Below are 19,980 nucleotides of genomic sequence, written 5' to 3'. Positions count from 1 at the left end.
TGCTGTTAGCTGTGCCCACCTCCACATGAGGTATGGAAGCCCATCAGAGTGAATCTGCAAGGTGCAGATTGTCCTAGGAGGGGACAATATGTGTCTTCAGCTCTGGTGCCCTGAAGGCAGTGGCTGTGCCTTACTAGATGACACCCAACTGACTGAGGAGGAGGGGTCTAAGGCTGATCCACTCACTGCAGTTCTCTAACTGTACACAAACCCTGACCTCAGCCTGAAGGCTATTGTCTTACCAGTATCAATATTTTAACTCCATGCTTGTTGAACATGCATGCATTCAAGAGAACATCAGAAAGAAGAAAAGCTTCACTGAAACAGGATTTCAAGAAAAATTGAAGATGTCTTTATTCTCAAGGGCAACCAAATGAAGTCTGTGAATGAGAACACTTACGTGTTATTTATTATCTGGAATCGTTCACCTTTCTTAAATGAAAGGTCATCTGTAGTTCTAGCTTCATAATCATATAAGGCCACAAATACAGTAACACCACCTTAGGAGAAAGAAAATAATCCCATATAATACAACAGTAACATTGTAACACTTGATTTAAGAACTTATCTGCAAAACAACTTTTCGATTTTGGCTTGGAAGCAACTTAACACTCTGGGTTGCATCTCATTTTGGAAGTTGGATCATTAATAAGCTCATTTCTTAAGAGAGAGGGAAGTCTATAAACAGACACCCTAAAAATATGCTTCCACACCACAAAAGGCAGTTAAGATACATAAGTGGAAGTACGTTAATAATCAGAGCACTTATATACAGAAACCTGTACATCATATCAGCAGTCAGAAAAAGCCAGCTTCTCTATTAAGACAGCTTCTTGTTAAGAAATGCAATTCTAGAAGATCCTACAACATCACAAATTAATGACTGAGCCATCAGTCATTAATTTTTACAGAAATAGCTTCCTGTTGAATTTAGCTATAAATAACTGATGTGTTCCCAGTTTTCCGAAGTTACACATCAAGATTTACTCAAGAAATTGAATCAGAAATGAAAATATTCTGTTGGGAATACATTTTTTCTGCTTTAGGACTAATGATCTTTTTAATTCCAAAGTCTGCCCATTAGTGAAGCAGACCCTTGCCGAGGATTATCCATCAGCGTGTTACTCTCAAGAACAAGGACTAAGATAATCACAGGATAAGCATCTGCCTTTCATCAACCCTAAGGAATTTGCTTCTCCGTCCCACTTCTGGTACTTTGTGTTGTTGAACGTGCCCCTCAAGCAGAATACATGTGTGAGAGACAGATAGTAGAGATGCTCCTATACCTATGGTAGCAAGTTTTTTTCCTATACTTAATAGAACTAGTCTATAAAACTAGGCTAAAGGAAAAAGAGAGAAAGGAGAACAGGCTATATGAGATGTACAAGCTATGAGCAAAAATAAAAAGTTATGTACCACAGCTAGAAGAAAGTTAAAATAGCAAACTGCAGATGGGCAATTCAGGAAGAATATTTAAGCCCTTAGAAATGCTATTATATGGTCTAATGGACATTTAGGAAGCCTAGTGATAGTCCAAGCAATAACTTATTTTTAAATGTATAATGAAACAGAATTGTCTACAACTAATATTATTTTATGATGTACTGTTTCTGATGTAGAGGCTCCTAATTACTTAAATATTTTCATTTGATTTAGTCTTCCTGTGATTACAGTCTCTCAGCAGGCCTCAGCTGGAAATGAATTTACAGTTCCTCTAGGAAAAACAGAACAAAAAATCCCCACAGGAGGTTAGAGTAATTGAGGGGTTTTTTTGAAGTATGATTTATGAACTGAAAACAAATTAGAATATTCCCCAGAAGTTAACTGTTCCTAACCCAAGTTAAAAATCAATAAAGTTCTACCAATTTTAGCCTGCATTGCTACATTACTGTATTATTTTGATAACAAACTGCAAGGTAACTGTGAGCATACATACCATATTAGCACAAACACAAATCAAATGTTACAGAAATAAACTATCCCCAGAGAGTTCTTCAGTGGATGAAAAATAAAAAAAATTAAAAATGATACTCTCAAGTCAAAACACCACAAAAATAGTTTTTAATTACATATACAGAAACTGTGAGACTCCAAAACTTTGAAACAAGCCGTACAACATCTAGAAAGACAGAGAGATATTAGTTCCTCATAGAATCATAATGGTTGGAAAAGGCCTTTAAGATCATCAAGTCCAACCACTAACCTAACAGTGCCAAGCTCATCACTGAACCTAACTGTATCCCTCAGCACCTCATCTATGCTTCTAAGTCAGTGTAGCACTTGTCAAAATAAGGGATTCAAATGTAAACCATGCAATAAGAGAACTATCAGTAATCACTGATATTTGTGTACTCTTCATTATTTTTAAATAAAGAATTGGAAAAACTAACACACAATCCTTGGAAAGATTTTATTTCAACAGTTCGGATACCATAAAAACTCTTTTTATTCTCACATTTCATAGCAGAGAACTTAAGGAGAACTGCATCAGAACAGAATGTTTTAAACTAACAGGTACTGGTCAAATAATTTTTTAAATCTATTGCAGTTGTTTTCTTTGTCAATCACTACAAGGTGATCCAGTTTAGCTGTTCAAGCTATTTGTGTTCATACTATTTCCCTTAAAGGTTACTCTTTTGCTAGGTCAGTATTCCCAGGACTGGTTTTGGAGACAAGACTTTACCTACTTGTTCAGCATGAGGATTACACAGCACTAGTGCTTACACAGCTTCATGGAAGGTAAGAACAGCAGTTCATTCTATGATTCTGTGATATTTTCTGTTTTGATTTTCAGTAATATTTTGTGAATTCGAAGTATATGATGACTGAGAACATGTAATACAGGAGTGGTGTGACTAACTCAAGACTTCTTTTCTGCTCTAGAGGAATAAAAGATGGCTTAACTCTTCTCAGCTTCACTACAGGCCATGATGACGACCATATCATCCTCCTGTCAGACATCACTGATAGACTGGTTAAGTACTACTGACACTTATGTCCAGATTGACAAGCCAATGTATTCTCTCTTGCAGAACAAAGGGCCACAGAACACAGTCCAATATTTTATTCATCACAAATACAAAAAGCTTACAGCCAGATGAAGTTCTTAATATCCAATTTTGATTGATCTGCAAATCAGTGCTGAACATACCAAGAAATCTCTGGTGCATTTAAAAAAAAATTAAAAAAAATAATTTAAAAAAAAATATAAAGGAAGTGTGTTTGTGGATGGGCTGGTTTTGCATATCAAGGAGGAATAGTTACATATACAGTATCATTTTACCTGATTGCAAAACAGTGGGAACCTTCACCCAATTCAGCCTTTCAGCCAATGACTGAATTCACATTAAGGAGATATTAAGACTACTTTTTCATGAGAAATCTTTCCCATTGACTCTGGTCCAAGACATGTTTAACAACATGTTTAACTATCAGCAGGAACAAGGACAAACAGAACATCCTTTCTGGTCTCTACAGCAGAGAACTACCTTCCTGATGTCTGGTAACACCCAGGAATGCCTGTATGCACTGCTGGAGACTCTCATGTGAACAAAGAACCAGAGCTTGTAAGAAGAAATACACAGATGTTCTTGGAGGAGATGACGCATGATAAACTTTCACTAGTGGGGCTAATATAAAAAAAGAAATGCTGCCCTTATTTCGTTCTGCCTGTGTTCATCCAAAACGGTGACCCAGAGCTGACTCAAATTTTGAGGCAGGACAGATACTTATTTTAATTATTTGTTTTTTAATGAATTCCCAAAAGAGAAATACAAGGTGATCATTACTTGACAATTGATCTTTGGCTTCCTGAATTGCTTAATGTCAACGTAATAGTGGGTTTTTAAGGATCTCAAATTTCTTGTGCTTAAAAGACTTTACATACCACTGTAATGAAGCAAACATTTGAGGATTGTAACTGTGCTAACATTAGAGGTTTGTGGGAAAACTAGAAATAGACTAATAAGGAATTACTTACCATAACTCGTGAAGTGTCTGTGCAAAGCTTCTAGAATAAATTACTCTTTCCTCTCTCTCTCTCAGAAAAGAATTACAGTGTCCTCTCAAAAATATCCAGCAAAATTAGTCATGTGCCCAAAACCAATATTTTTGTAACGTAGCTTTAAGATTTTGATGTAAAAATGGGTTTACAACATCAAATGTTGCTTTAAAATGCTATATCTTCTGAGACTTTGTATCTCATCAAAGAAGGTCTCTGTGCCTTGAAACTCTGTTTTTACATTTTCAACTGCGGTTTTAATATGACCACCACCAATAAGAATTCTGCCCTATTGTTTCACATATGCTGTTCATACAGTAAAGTACACAGAATATACTGCATAACCTGATTAGCTTTATAAATTAACAGATTCGATGCTGCATTAATATTAGTTACTTGTGGCCGATCAAGTAAGTCTGAAAGCCAGCTTAAACTATCAATTCCCTGAATTTGAAGTGTACCTCTCTTCAAAAGCTTAAAGTCATTATCCCATCTGCATCCCTTCAATGGCCTGGAACTTCTAACACAATTTTATCAACCATTGCTGTTACTACCTGTGATAAAGTCTTAAATTTCTCTGTGCTGTGATCCTAAGCACACCCCTCCTCAAAGAACAAAAGCCCAATCAGCAAACCCCAAGCCCAAGTCACTAGTAAATACGGGCTGAACTATTATCTGAGCAGTAAAGATACTGAAAATCTGAAATCCCTAAAAGGCAATTTATTTTAAAATTGCAATTTATTTCTGCATAGCAAGACATCAGGACATTTAATATTACGTTCAAGCAATAATAATAAAAGAAAAACAACAATAACAACAACAACTGCAGCATTGTTTTATATAACACTTACCTGTTAAAGTACTAGGATATGGACTTGGCACAGCTGAAAACGATGATGATGCTCCTCCAAAGGGTGTCATTCCTGAGGGCCCTCCAAAAGGAGTCATGGAATGACTGTTAAAATTAACTGCCGATCCCTTTATTGATGGTGACTGTGTTGCTTGGCTGGAGTCTGATCCATAATGGCTGACATGTGAAATAACAGGTTCTGGAGTATTATCAGTTCTGTATTTCATGGATGGACCTTTATCTTCTTTGCTTTTAATGCACCCCATGGCTGCTTCTGTGAGAATTAGAGAAGAAAAAAAAACCCACAAGTTTTTCTCCAAGTTACATCTTTTGATAATTAACACAGAAGATTCAATTAAAAAAAAAAAAACCCACAACCTAAAACAACCCCCAGCAATGGTTGCCACATGCAGGCTCTGAACTCTGATGCAAAAGTATTCTGGAATAAAATCTAAGCCATTCCCAAACTACAGAAGACATAATTGTTTTCCCTTACAACACCACATACTAACAAGCACATTCGGAATACTCTTCATGCCAGTTCCTTGGTGGGACTATAAATGGCAAATAAGAAAAAAAAGAGTGTGAGAAAGAAATAAAAAATAGCTGGAATAACAGGCAATAGACAAGGAAGATACTAAAGGCTTCTATATCTGGGTGAAAAGGGAAACAGGTGTGATAAACTCAGTGTTAGTTATATGAAGCAAATCTAAAACAATCACATAAAGAAAACTAATGGGGCATTCCTGCTTTCTTTCTTATGCACCTCTGCAATTTCTTTTTTAAGCAACTGACTTTCTAGTGGTATTATAACTAATATATTTAAAGATGTAGAGAAGTTTTCATTAGTTGCTAGCCTCCCAAATACAACTCACAAAAGCCCTGGGATAGTCATGGCTAACTAGAATTAGAAGAGTAATTGCAACATCTGTAGTAGTTTAGAAACTGAACTGTGACAGAGCCCTTTAAGGAGACACCTATTACCTGCTGATGGAGGCAATCAAGAGGAGATGTGTCACCAACAATTAAAATCACTGCTGTTAATAATTCACCATCTGCCATTTGTCAGGTGGTGACAACTGATAGGCATTTTCTGGCTTACTCCAGTTGGGAAACAAGTCAGGATGAAAACAAGACTATTAGATGCAGTACTCTATTAGATGTGTGAAAAGTCCTGTGTTCTTGTGGGGGGTTGGTGGTGAAGTTAAAAATCTCCTTTAACTTTAAAGGTAGAAACCTCTACAAAAATAGGATATCAACTGCTCCACATCCTCTAATGAACCAGTTAAAACAGCAACAGGCTGAAAGCATTACAAAAATAATCTTTTGTTAACTACAAGAACAGTTTCACAGATTCTCTATTATCTTGTTAACTGTTGTCAACTATTAGACACAGAAATATGGAATGAAGTAAATCTTACTTACTAAATGCTGCCTTAATATACTCACACTGAGAGAAACTAATTCCTTCTGTGTAAGTAACCATTACAATATTAAAGATACTGTAATTTTCTCAAGAACCATGAATCGGAGTTCCTGGGAAGGTGGTCCACAGCCAGTGACACACCATATGAAATTTACTGCTCAGAAAGATTATTTACCCTGTCAGTTCTGCCCCTAGTGCAGTACTGTAAATAACTACTGCAGAAACAAGCAACAACAAAGTCAAATAACTGGATTTACAAATCTCATCTGAGAGATTTACACAGAATAACAAACCATCACAAAACCGCATCTTATCCATTTTTTCCTACTTCTGAAACTATTATTACCAACTAATTCTGCACAAACATTAACAGAGCAAGACTCAAATACACATATGAAGACTTTAATGTCTAAATAACTTACAAAAGATTTCTTACAATCTACAGTAGAAAAGCCAGATATTAATTCACAAGTCAAACTTACACCCAAACACATCCTTTTAATTTCTCTACCACTGCAAATAGAAAAAAAATTCTCTACCACTGCTAATAGACACTGCAAATTTGAATAACTTTTTTTTTTTTTGGCCATGTGTCTGCCTATTGTGAATTCTTGCTTTATTTTGAGGCCTGCTTCTGTGATCCTCTTTAAAATTGCAATCTCGGTTTTCTGCTATCACTGAATAAAAGTCCAATCACGTTTGCAAACATGTCTTTGCTAATAGCACTGAATCTTTGCCTTTGGCTGAAAGTTAAGCATCACACACTATTCAGAAGTCAAGTGCACTACTTATGTTAATGAAGTAGATTAAAAAGGAAACACATGAACATTTGTACAATCAAGTGATCATCATAAATATTTTTCCTCCCTTACTTCTGACATTTGGTTAACTTGTAATAGGCTGATAAGACTTAAAGATTTCTTTTTAAAGTGATAGAAAACAATTTACCAAGTCTGGTAAAACTGCTGGATTCTGACCACAGTATTGTTCATTTGACCAAACAGCTGGTGACTGGGCTACCCTGTGCTGCAGTTGTAACTGCTAGCAAGAAGTTACCATTCCTACTTTTAACGCCACAAAGAAAAGCCCTTATGGGAGACCTGAATACATTCTACAGTCAGCCTCCCCCTTGTTTTTTCCCCTCTCTAGCCACTTCACTGTTAAGGTAATCTTCTTTCAGAAGTTAAAGAGATTAACAAAATCAGCACTTCAAGGATATTCAGAAATAATCAAACAAAAATGTAAAACTTCTACTTTTAAAACTGCATATACTCACACAGCAAAATAAAGCAAACTCCTAAGCTTCTTAAACTCAAAAACATAAGTGGAAATTACTATAAAATACTATGTATGGATATGTATGCATGAGGTGGAATTAGAGGAATGAGATGACATAAATCAAGTGTGAGCAGTGTAAGCAAGGGAAAAGTGATTGCTCGCTATGGGGGGGGAAAACCCAACCACTTACTACTGTTGTAATAAATTAAAGGATAAAGAAAAAAAAAAAGTCTAAGCAGCTGGTATGCAATGTTGGATTCGATTATTCTGGTACTGCATTTGTTACCAAACATGCAAATAACTGAAATAAATTAACAACTATTTTTATCATCCTTTGTCTGAACAGCAACAAAATATTAAAGAATGTATTTCTGTCATAAAATTCACAGGGCTCTTTCCAAAGCACTGAACTCTTTCTGAAACAGACACAGATAAAAGTTCCTGTTTGCTCTGTACAAGTCCATCTATTCAAAGGAATGCTGTCCCAAGCCACTGATTTCCCAATAGCTAAATCAATATTTTAGACCAGACTGGTGTCCAAAGCAAACTAGTTGAGTAACTTCAGCAGCTTGTTCTTTCTTTGAGACAAATGCTCTCCTTTGATTCTGACCAGGATGTCCACACATGTGTTGGGGGGTTTTAAGAGTCAGCTTGCTAGAGGTCTATCAGGAAACCATGTTCAGAAAGGCATGGGCTAAAAACACAGATGTCTTGTTCTGATTTCCAGATGAAAACAATCGTGTGTTAGAATGTTTTCAAGAAAAAACAGGAGGAAAAATGATTACTGGAAGGACACCTGAAGGTTTGAAGGATGCCCACAAATATCAATAGAGGGTAACAGAGCAGTCCAGAAAGTAGTCATCAAATAAGATTTTAGTGACATCCAATTTGACTTTAGCTTTTTGGAGAAATTATATAAAGGGCAAACGTTTGTCATCATTCAGTACTCTACAAACACCTCAGACAATGACAGAGAATCCTTAATAACCCCTCTGCCAAACAAGAGAGCTCCAAGAAAGTCAATGCTGCCCCCTTATCTTCCCAACTCTGTTTTATAGTGGAGTGTCAGATCACATCCACCCATCCTGAAGAAGCGATTGTCCGTGAGAACCACTCTTTCATCCAATGCATCTTTGCTCTTTCCAGTTGACAGTTATAAAAGTTATCTACTCACTAGACATAAGGTTCTCAGAAGTGCTTCAAGAAAGATCTCCTACTGGCATGAATGAAGATGCTAGAGCCTTCTTTGATTTTAATTCAGGTGGATAAACTGATAATCTGTTCTAGCTAGCTGCCTAAGAGCAAAGCAGTCTGCAAATGCCTTTAAACAGTATATTCATTTTCCCCCCATACTCTACCCATCAACATCAAGATTTTGAGGACTAAATGTTAGCCTCTGAAACCCCGAAGACCAAAAGCTAGCAAGCCTCATGTTTGCTTCACTTGCTGTAATGGACTTCATACAAAACCCATTTACTACGGGGGAAAAAAAAAAAAAGAATAAAGAAAAAAGAGTTTCCTCTTGAGGCCAACCAAAGGTACTCTTCTGATCCTGCACTATGTTATGATATTGCATGTCCCCAGATGCCTTATGGAGAGTTCATCCTGATGTAAGACCAGGAATGACAGCCACGACGTGCTGCAACGGGAAAGATGTTCTAAGGAGCTGTTCTCTTTTCAATCTCTACACCAAAACCATACAAGAACTAAATGCAGAGGTAGGGCAAAAGAAAAAATAACTAAGGGAATGAGTGGGTTGCAAAGTTTCTTTTTTCCATTCCTTTTGACTGCTGAAATCGTTCATATAACCAAAAAGAGCACATAAGTAATTTTTCACTATGAAGAAAATCCAGTTAGAGGAATGGGTGAATCAGATCTCATTTTACAAGGATAAAGCAAGACTGCAAATATTCTCCTGCCTGAAAAGAAAAAAAACCCTAAAAACCACTCCCCCCCATGCCTCATAAAAAAAGAGAATTTTATTTGAAGTTCACACATTACCAATAAAAAGATGAAAACAACATTGCAGACTTCCCCTGCTACTCTAACTTCACTTCTCAGCCTTAGCAAAAAACCCTTCAGTTTCCATCAAGAAGCACCTCCACTTCTCAAATGTGAAACAAATATCTTACAAAAACATTCTCTTCACTTTCAACTAAAGGCATGACTTAAAGTTATTAACATTTCATGCAATGATGAAGACAGGATATTCTGCGTAAAGTTTGCTAATGGATCCATTAGCTGACAGACTATTTGCTCAAACATATGTCACCAGAGACACACAACCTACACTGGCTTTTTGTACACTAGCTCAACAATGTAGAGTACCTGCCAAAAAGCTGTTTCCACATGGTGGTACCAAAATCTTACTTATTACACATGTCTTAGACCAAAAGAAAAGAAGATAACCAGAAAAAGAGGCTAATAACCCTTTAGGCCAATACTATAACAGCCAGCTGAAATTAGCAGTGACTGTTACAGGTCACTGCTTTGGTATGAAAATACAGGTGAGCTTTCTTGTCTACAAAAGCAACCTGTCATGTTTGTAATGGAAAATAAAATAAAGAATTGCCTTGTGTTCTTTGCAGAGTATGTGCATCTTTTAAAAATTGTGTGGTATTTACTATGTGACATAATTTATCTTTTATGAGTTGTCATAAATGGCAATGTTTGCTTACTTTACCATGAATAACCATGGCATTTTGAAGAATTATGTTCTACTGGATTCAGCTTTATTATTACTAGTAACATTAGTGTAACAAGACCTTAGAGAGTTTGTATCATTATGTATTTAAAGTGCAACTGACACGACCTTGTAAAGGCTTAAGTTATCCATACACTAAAATGATAATTAAAGAAATGTCTTCTTTACTGCTGACTCATACAATCTGAAACTTTTGATCCTACTGTTTCTAAAGACCAAATCCTGCTTTTATCATGACTACATAAACATATTCAAAGAAAAATTCTGGGGCTGCTGTGGTAATGCTTTTGATTTCATAGAAACAGAACAAACACTAGATTGTTTGCTAATAAAACTCCAGCTAACAAATCCAGAGTAGCAAACAGAGGACTCTGTAGAAAGAGAAAAAACAATGAGGATATAATTTCTTGTCTAGTTGAATGTTTTGCATTTCAGAGTTAAAAGCTGTTGGAAATATTTTCTGTCCTAGTTTATGTTATTTTACAGGAATCAGAATTTCAAACGTCATTAAATTACTGATTAAGACTAATCCTTCTACTGGAGAGAGCTAGTTACCTGGCTGCCAAGACCACTACAACCAATTACACTCTTAAGAAATAAATACACTCAAAACACTACCTGGAAAATCAGGATGAGCAGGAATTGCATTAAAAAAAAATAAGGTGCTTCAATCCTTCATGTCCTTCCACAATTTCTTGACTTGTTTGGGTTTTTTTGTTTTTTTTTTTTTTTTTTTTAATGGAAGACAAGAAGTTTGATGGATGTGTGCTTCCTCTGAGGTTTAAATGACTTCGAGGTGGGGGACTTGCTCAGACGTACCAGACTTTGCACACCATATCTATGAAGTGGATTGAGGATTTCCAGTCCTCCAATTTGAATTATCCGAGACAAAAGCTTTCCTCCTAAAGAAACATCTACTGTCCTTGTTAGCACTAACAGGTAAGAGATGTACCCGCCCCAGCAGGCAGTACAACCCTTGTACCAATCCATGTCAGGCCTTACCATTTGGCTGCAAGGTCCCATCAGATGCTAGTTCACAAAGTTTAAGGAAAACTGACTTCTGCAATAACACGTTCTAAGAAAAAAAAAGTGCAACTGAGGATTATCAGTGAGTCAAAGTCAGAAGAGATACAGGCATTCTTCCCTCTCAGTCATATCTTCCTTTTATCTGGGCCAAACATGTAGGATCTCCTCCTACACATTCTGTATTTGGACAGATGAATCTGTAGAGGCAGTCTTTCATTTTAAAGACTAAAATGTTGCAGGAGCATTTTGGAGACAATGATCACGTCACAGATAACATGTGCAAAATGCACACTCACAAAATTGTGTTTATTTATAATCAGTTTTGCCTACACTATCTGAAACAGTATAGGTTTCCTTTGACCAAATGTATTCAAGCACAGCAAGAAAAGGTGGCTTTTCCAATCAGACTAGAAAGTAGGAAAGACACACTAGAGGTGGAAGAAAGCAAGTCTACTTGTAATTTTAGAGATCCTTCTAATCAAAGAAGATCTAATTCGGTATCTTGTCTTGCATAGCAATCTTTGCCTCCTTCCAGGAGCTCTTCCGTTGTCATCGTCCTGGGCACGAACTCTGACAATAATTGTCTCTTTGTAGAACAAGTAATGAGTAGGAGATGTCTTGGAAGATGAGAGGACCAAGATGAGCACAAACCGCTCCAGCCTCCACCAACCTGTAGCTCTGTCCACAGTCATACAGAGACTAAGGACTCTTAGAATAGTCCTACATGAGAAAAGTCCTACAAGTTTGACCTAGCTTATGAATTTCAACTTAAGTACTTGTGTTGATGCAACATCTGCACAGCATTTGCATTCTACTATGTCTTTATTTTAATTGTTTTATGCTGCCTGGTTAAAATCAGAATAACCACATCCAACAAAATAAAAATAGTTATTACTATAATGACATAGATTTCAACATCATAACTTTCTGTTCAGGACAAGGCTTCTAAAAGCTCACAGGAGGTGAGTGACCTGAACTGGAATCTTCCAAGTGAAACTGTGGTAGCCAGACTTTAAGTTCGATACAGCTAAGTAAGGGTTCCTCACCAAAGATGTTCAAGTATCTGAAAAAGCACACTCATACCATCAACCTACTTGTCTTCCAGTTACTCACATGAACAACCTCCACTTCAGCTGGAAACTGCCTACCCTGTGCACAAGGCAACAGAAAGTACACAAAAAAAAGGAGATGTTGGGTGGAAATAAACAAAAAAAAATACCTGACATCCCAAACCCACCTGCAGTAGGCACAGAGTCTAGCTGGGGCTACCCGACTGACGACCAAGGGGAGCTGTTTCTAACTTCCAGAGCAATGCACTGAAAACATCCCAAACTTAAACGTTTAAACTTCACTTCAAAAAAACCCTGCCAACTGCTAAATAGAACTTCTATTTTAAGAAAGTTTGTTTTTAGGATCTATTCTGAATTTTCAGTGAAGTCAGCATATTTTTCGCATCCTGAAAGACTGAGAAATAACATGCCAACAAACCTAAGGCAGACAATGCAAAATACATAATGCTGATGGATACACAGCACTGATGGATTAATTTTCTTTATTCCAGCAGTCAAGATCACAAGGGAGAGATTAACTAAAATATCAGAACTATAAAAGTGATTTTATGTGCTTAAATATATAACACATATACATGAGACAATTTTTAACATTGAGTTAGAATGTCTAGCCATACAATTTCAAGCCTTTACCATACAAAGACAATTTTTCTCACAACAGATGATATTATAGATGAACCAACCAATATATTGTCTAGACCGCATTACTGCTGCTCCATTGTCTTGAACATTTAAGTACACAGTCAATAAATAAATGCGCATAGAAAAGGATAACTCTGTGTAATAGCTATTTTTATTTATTTGTAAATAATGACAACTATCTTAAAAATTAAAAGTCTGACACATTCAAGAAATATGGCCAAAAGTTATGTTGCACATTATAGTAAGATGCATGTCATACCTTGTCAAAGATATCTATTCCCTTTCAGACAGCATTTAGGAACCAATTTAGATTTGCTTTCATTGGATTCTATCTGGAAAACAGCAAAAAGTATCCCTACTATCAGAGAATGTTTTCATACATTCAGTTTTCAACCATTCTATTATTTCAAAAAAGATGCCCTCACAAAGTTATTTTAAAAGAAACTTTAAAATATTGTTTACTAAGTAAACTAACATCCTGCTCTCTACATCTCACAGCATGATGCACGCAAACTACCTCACCAAAAGACATCTATATTACTGAAAAAGTGAAATTGAACTCACATGGCAGAGGAACAATTTGCAGCATTCTTGTTCCTCAAAATTCTATGAAAATTTAAGTAGTAACTTCTTTCAAAGTTCAACTATGAACTACATATGAAAAATGGACTACAACATTTGCAAGTTCACAGAAATTCAGAGATACTGAATCTCAGATGAAGCTATAGTACTTTTCATCTTCAGCTGCAACTTCATTTCATCAACTTAATAAAAAGAAACACAGGAACTTAGAAGATTAATTGAAAAAAAAAGATCCTGTTGTGGCTGCCACATACACCCAAATTCCAGCATAGGAACACTTCTAAGGAATGTCACGGAACATCGATGTAATGTATTTGATGTGTGTTTGACACACTGTTACTTTTATTTGCACATACCTGCTTTGTACAGATGAATTTTCCCAGCTACTGTTTGCCAAATGCCACTCTAAGTTGAAAGTAAATTACCCTTTATTCCCCATGCTATTTCATCCAAATATAATTGACGATTAGCATGTTAACAAAAATCAGTAATTAAAGTATTTAAATCCAATTACTGACAAAACATTGTCGCTTATGTACTCAAAGGCCATATACCCAAATCTCTTTCAGCAATTATCTCTTTGCTGAACGACAGGAATGTCAAGAAGCTGGAAAATATCAATCTTTTGTATAAAACAGAGTAGTAAATGTATAAATACAACTACACACATATGCTGACTTCATGATTCAATAGCCCTTGTTTTCTTTTGTACATTAAAAAACAAGTGAAAAGTACAATTAAATTGTAAAGAAATTAAAAGTTAAACAAAAAAAAGAATTTAAGATGACACCTTTTAAATAACACCCTTATTAAAAGGGACGAGCTGAATGACATTTTAACTAAACAAGAATTATTACCCTAAAAGCTATCATTACTGCTGTTCTATTGCATTCTCTACTGATAGATGTAATAGTGTTCATGGGCAAGAAGACCTTAATTACCTTGTCAGGCATCTTGCATAACAGAGGCCATAGGACTGGCCTAAATTAATCTTTTTATGGTTTTGCACATGTATGCACATATTCAAAATCATTCAAAGTGACCTGTTACAGAAAGTTCACTCAAACTGGTGAAGTCCTAAACTTTAAACACAGTAACAACTAAAAGTACGTCTTATGTCCCTTCTGAATTTAACACCAACATCCACTCTTTGTTACACCTTTGCCTTGGAGTCCTACCACCACTTCATTTTTGCTCCCTATGTAAGTACATCACGTCTCTCTCTAATCCTCCCCTTCGCAGTCCCACTAGACTCCAGTCTAGCAAGCAGCTTTCCAGTTACTCAATCACCTAATTTTCTCCAAGGTCCTTCAATTTTTTTCAGACCTTTCCATTAACAGGGATCACCAGCAACAGACATGATATTCCAGGTAAGGGATATTTCTTAAACCTTCTTTCATAGAATGACAAAATGCTTTGAGTTGGAAGGGACCTTTATAGATCATATAGTTCCAGCCTCCACGGCCATGTGCAGGAACATCTTTCACTGATCAGGCTGCTCAAAGTCCCATCCAACCTGACCTTGAAGACCTCCACTGATGTGGCATCCAGAACTTCTCTGGGCAACCTGTTCCCAGGTCTCACCACTCTTACTGTAAAAAAACCCACCAATCTTCTTCCTTTTATCTAGTCTAAATGTACCCTCTCTCAGTTTAAAACTTACTCCTTGTCCTGTCAGCACAGGCCTGGTAAAAAGCCTCCCTGCATCTTTCTTATAAGCTCCCTTTATATATCAAAGGGTTACAATATCCCCCTGGGGCCTTCTCCAGGCTGAACAACCGCAACTCCCTCAGCCTGTCCTCCCAAGAGAGCTGTTCCAGCCCTCCGATCATTTTTGTGTCCATGCTCTGGACCCACTCCAACAGGTCTGTGCCTTTCCTGTGCTGAGGGCCCCAGAGCTGGATGCCGGACTCCAGGTGGGGACTCACCAGAGGGGAGCAGAGGGGCAGAATCACCTCCCTCGAGCTGCTGAAGACACTGCTTTGCGTGCAGCCCAAGATGCAGTTGCCTTTCTGGGCTGCAAGCACACACGGTTGGCTCATATCCAGCTTTCTGTCCGCAGATACCTCCAAGTCCTTCTCCACAGGGCTACTCTCAGTTCTTTCTCCTCCAGCCTGTACTGATTCTGGGAATTGCCCTGACCGTGGTGCAGGACCTTGCACTTGATCTTGTTGAACTTCATGGTCTTCTCATGGGTCCATTTGATATTCCAGTGTTTATTTTAGCAGTAGATACCGTCCCTTGTGATTATTGAGTCTTTTTCAGTACTGCTCTAGAGAGATATTTCCACATCCTGAAAAAGCATGGCCCACATCCTTCTTGCTAGGCATACAATAATCAATTAGCTGTATTCAACAGGCATGATTCTCAACTAATCTGTATTAGTCCAATTGTGGATTGTGGGTCTGAGAGACAAATTTTGGGGGAAACAAAGTAATCTCTCATTTATCTGAAAATGGAGACAACAGGACCCAGTAAAAGTCTCCCTACTACCCTGACCAGAACTTCTTATAATTAATTATCTCCAATAGTCCATGACTCTGTTCAAAAGACAGGTAAAATTTGCATGACACAGCACTAAATCCCAAATACACAGTAAGAAGAAAGGAAAAAGCAAAAAGGGGTAACTTCCTTGGTCTACAGAGAAGGTGTAAGTAGCACTTCGCATTTCTACCAAATTCTGGGTGTAACTCAACATGAAAAAGGGATATATAATTCCTAAGTAAAGTCCTACTTGAGATCAAGTTTTCAATCATGGTGGAGTGAGTAAGCACGGCGTAGCATTAAACAATCTTAAAAAAGATACCAGCCATTCCAAGTATATACTCCAGACAACCGGAAACAAAAATTAGGAAAGGTATCTCCACTGCCTACTGTTTTAGTCCTGAAAAATTTGAAGATCAGACCACCTTACAAAGGCTTCCTTTACAACCAGTGAAGAGATACAGGCTCCTCCAGAGAGGTAATGATTTTAAGGACACTTAACTATTTTTTTCCATATGTGTTCTTGTGTTCTCATTACGCTAATCCCTGTCATTACCCCCACATCCCAAAAACCAAATCAGTTGGCAACAAGACTAGTCATATAGCCTCGCAGTGATAGACACTTAGAAATAAGGCAAAGTGAATACAACCTACTTGTTAAGTTTCAAATCTGCCAAAGGCAGAGCAGCTTCAAAAACCACAAAATATGGAAGAGGCTACAGAGTGATGACTTTAAATCTCTGAAACTTAATTAATGGAAGAAAATAAAGGACTTCTACTCAATCATCATGTCAGTCAAGCAAGTGTCTTTTAAAATAGGTCCCTACTTCAAACTAATAACACTTAATATTCGGTAATGGACTTCAGGTGGAATTCATCTTCCAAATTTAGACATCCATCTGGGGGTGAGCTGAATCACACAGTGAAAGTGCTTATTTCTCTCCACAGACTACACCAGGAGCCTACAGAACTAGCTCACATATAGGCAGCCAAAGCCAGCATTCACCAACCTGCTTCTTAACAGCTAATGCTACAGTTTACATTTCATGGCACGCCTAATGGTCATCCTCTATGACATAATAAAAAAGTTAGGCTAGAAAACTTGTCTTTCAACAAAGTGAGAAGTAACACTACCCTAAATTGGCATCTGCAATTAGCTTTCATTGTATGTAAACATTAGCTGTCACTATTTCCCCCTTGAACAACAGTTAAGAGGTCTGTTCACAGAAAAAAAAGCTCACCTTTCAAATGAAACCCACACGCAACTGAGATCTTCGTAGAAATTTTGACACCTATTGAATATGAAATAACTTTCTTAAAACAATGCAACCACATATCGAAAGCTATCCAGAAGCCCCTATATTCACAGAATCGTGCATAAATGGATGTAAATATATTACAGGCCTTACGAGGAGCAGCTGAGGGAGCTGGAAATGTTTAGCCTACAGAAGAGGAGGCTGAGAGGAGATATGATCACTCTCCACAACTACCCAACGGGGAGCTGCACTAAGGAGGGGATCGATCTCTTCTCTCCAGTAATGAATGATAGAACATGAGGAAGAGGGCTCAAGTTGCACCAGGGGAGGTTTAGATTGGACATTAGGAAGAATTTTTTCCCTGAGAGGGCTATAAACCATTGGAACAGGTTGCCCAGGGAGGTGGTAGAGTCACCATCCTTAGAGATATTCAAAAGATGAGGTGCTGAGGGATATGGTTTAGTTTAGTGATGGACTTGGCAGTGTGTGGTTAGTGGTTGGACTTGATGATCTTTTAAGTTTTTGTCCAACTGGAATGATTCTGTGATTTTGTGATTCTATGGTACTAAGTCTATTGTCTAAATTCAGTCTAAGCTTGAAGATGTTTCTATGGAAAGTGGAGACTGAGGATTCAAAAATTGGTGACATGGTATACTACTAAATCAAAATAACCTATTAAGATTGAACCAAACAGTAGAAATCTTCTATGATCTGTGCAGCTGTCACCTTAATAATAAATGAGGCAGCTATATTAAATAGCAACCTCTTGTTTCAAATAGTGTGAATCTTCTCAAATATAGTATTTCTGTCCAGCACAATATCCTCTTAATATTACTTCTCCATTTACAAGCAGAGAGGTCCCTGGACTATTTCAGTAGTCACTACAGACACAAAGTATTTTTTTTAATTGATAAATTGGTCATATACAACAGAGAGATATAGAGGCTTAGTATGTCTTGGGAGGGAAGTGCAATACAAAACCACGTCAAAGCAGTCTGAAGGGCGAGCAAAAATAACTAACCTCCAGGCAGCTTAGACCATGAATTCAGTCAATTAATATCTACTCAAAGTAGGCATTAAGGGGAGAAAAAAGAAAAAAAAAAAAAAGTGTTCCTTAAAACATTTCCTTCCCTAAAGAGCCTCTGCTGAGTAAGGAGTGTATACAAGGAATGTGATTGGAAGTCCATCCACTACCTGACCAAAGAAGTACCATGCAGCACTAAGAGGACTAACAATATGAAATTAAGCTACCAATTGACATGTCCCTGTAGTCCTAACCTCATCTAAACATAATCCTTCATAGAGATTTTATTTGCGACACATACAAGGTCACACAAAGAGAAGAGTATGTAGCCAGTGGCATTAAAATTCCCCTAAATACGTTAGCACCTATTTCTAGGGCAAAGTTTGAGTGCTACTAGTAGAAAGGATTCTGGAAAACGAGAATTTTTTTTTAAAAGGTGGGAGGCAGGCTTTACAGCAAAGAAATGACTGTACTGAACAAGAATCAATGGTCCATGTTTTTTCAAATATTCTCTCACTAACAACAGCCAGTAACAGATACACAGTGAAGTGTACAAGAGCACAATAAATACACAGTAATACTTCCTTACAATATTCCCTAAGCCCCTAACAGTTTGCAGAAGGAGGATTTCCTGAACAAGAATAGGTATCTGCATTTGATGACTTTCCTTCCACGAAACAGCAGTTTCCTTCTGCACTGATGTAATGTTTAGCCTCATTAAATTCCTGAGGCAAGAAATTCTATAGCTTAATTACACGTTCTGTAGAGAATCACCTCTTTTTGACTGCTTTCATCAGCTGCTAGTTTCATTAGATATCTCTTAGTGTGCATGCACTAAAAAAGACAGTGAGTAAACACTCCTTATTTATGTCCTTTTGGCTACTGAACACTTTACATGATTCTGTCACACCGCTTTTTGGTTGCTGTTTCTACCCTAACAAATTCATGTTGTTTCTCTCACAGAATTTTTTTCATATTTGCTCTTCCTTAAAACTTCAATTACATTCATTTTGGGAAAATGACAAGGTAAAGGCTGACTGAGGTAGACCTATATAAAATATATTTTTTATTATTTTTTTTAACAGAATAATCATTATTCTCTCTTTCTTTCCTAACTGTTCTTAATGGTGATGGTCAGCTTTGAGTTCATCTTTTCAGATGCAAAGGTAAGCTCACTCCTCTCTCCACATTCAAATACATGACATGAAGCTACATACAAGAAATTTCATCTGCCATTTTAATGTTCAGTTGCTGAGCACAGTCAAGTCCTCGTGCAGTCTACTACCCATCAGTGAAGGCTGTAAGCTCACCTTCCTTCTATATCCTTCACCAATTTGCACAGTCTCCATTAATATAACCCTGGAGAATTGTTACTCAGGACCCTTCTCTACCTTATTTACTCCAATTCTCCATTTCTTACATTTTAATAATTAATTAACCATAATAAAATTAATTAAACACCTAAAGTCCTTTTCCCCTATCCTATGGCTGCTTACTTTCTTCAAAATTCTTTAGTGGGGGCCCTTGTGAAATGCCCTTTCAAAACCCAGGTAAACTATTTCTGCCAGATCTTACTTATTTATGTGCTTGCCTTCAAAAACCTCCAGTGGGTTTGTAAAACATTACACACCTTTATAG

The 19,980-nt window shown here is 37.1% G+C and overlaps 1 protein-coding gene across 2 annotated transcripts in view; it reads right to left on the bottom strand.

Annotated features, from left to right (window-relative positions):
- The window catches only part of YES1 (YES proto-oncogene 1, Src family tyrosine kinase), a 47,204-nt gene that overhangs the window by 11,780 nt on the left and 15,444 nt on the right, over positions 1-19,980 (bottom strand). The window contains exons 1-3 of one of the 2 annotated variants that reach the window (XM_061994804.1): positions 13,256-13,322; positions 4,852-5,124; positions 401-500 (exon numbers count right to left, since the gene is read on the bottom strand). In XM_061994804.1, the coding sequence (XP_061850788.1) occupies positions 401-500; positions 4,852-5,116 (365 nt within the window). In that variant the 5' untranslated portion in view covers positions 5,117-5,124; positions 13,256-13,322. Of the gene's footprint in view, positions 1-400; positions 501-4,851; positions 5,125-13,255; positions 13,323-19,980 lie in introns of those variants that run through there. The other variant, XM_061994803.1, reaches the window with a different exon arrangement.

Source organism: Colius striatus, chromosome 4 (genome assembly GCF_028858725.1).
Source record: "Colius striatus isolate bColStr4 chromosome 4, bColStr4.1.hap1, whole genome shotgun sequence".
Lineage (NCBI taxonomy): Eukaryota > Metazoa > Chordata > Aves > Coliiformes > Coliidae > Colius > Colius striatus.
This window is presented reverse-complemented; position numbering and strand designations above follow the sequence as displayed.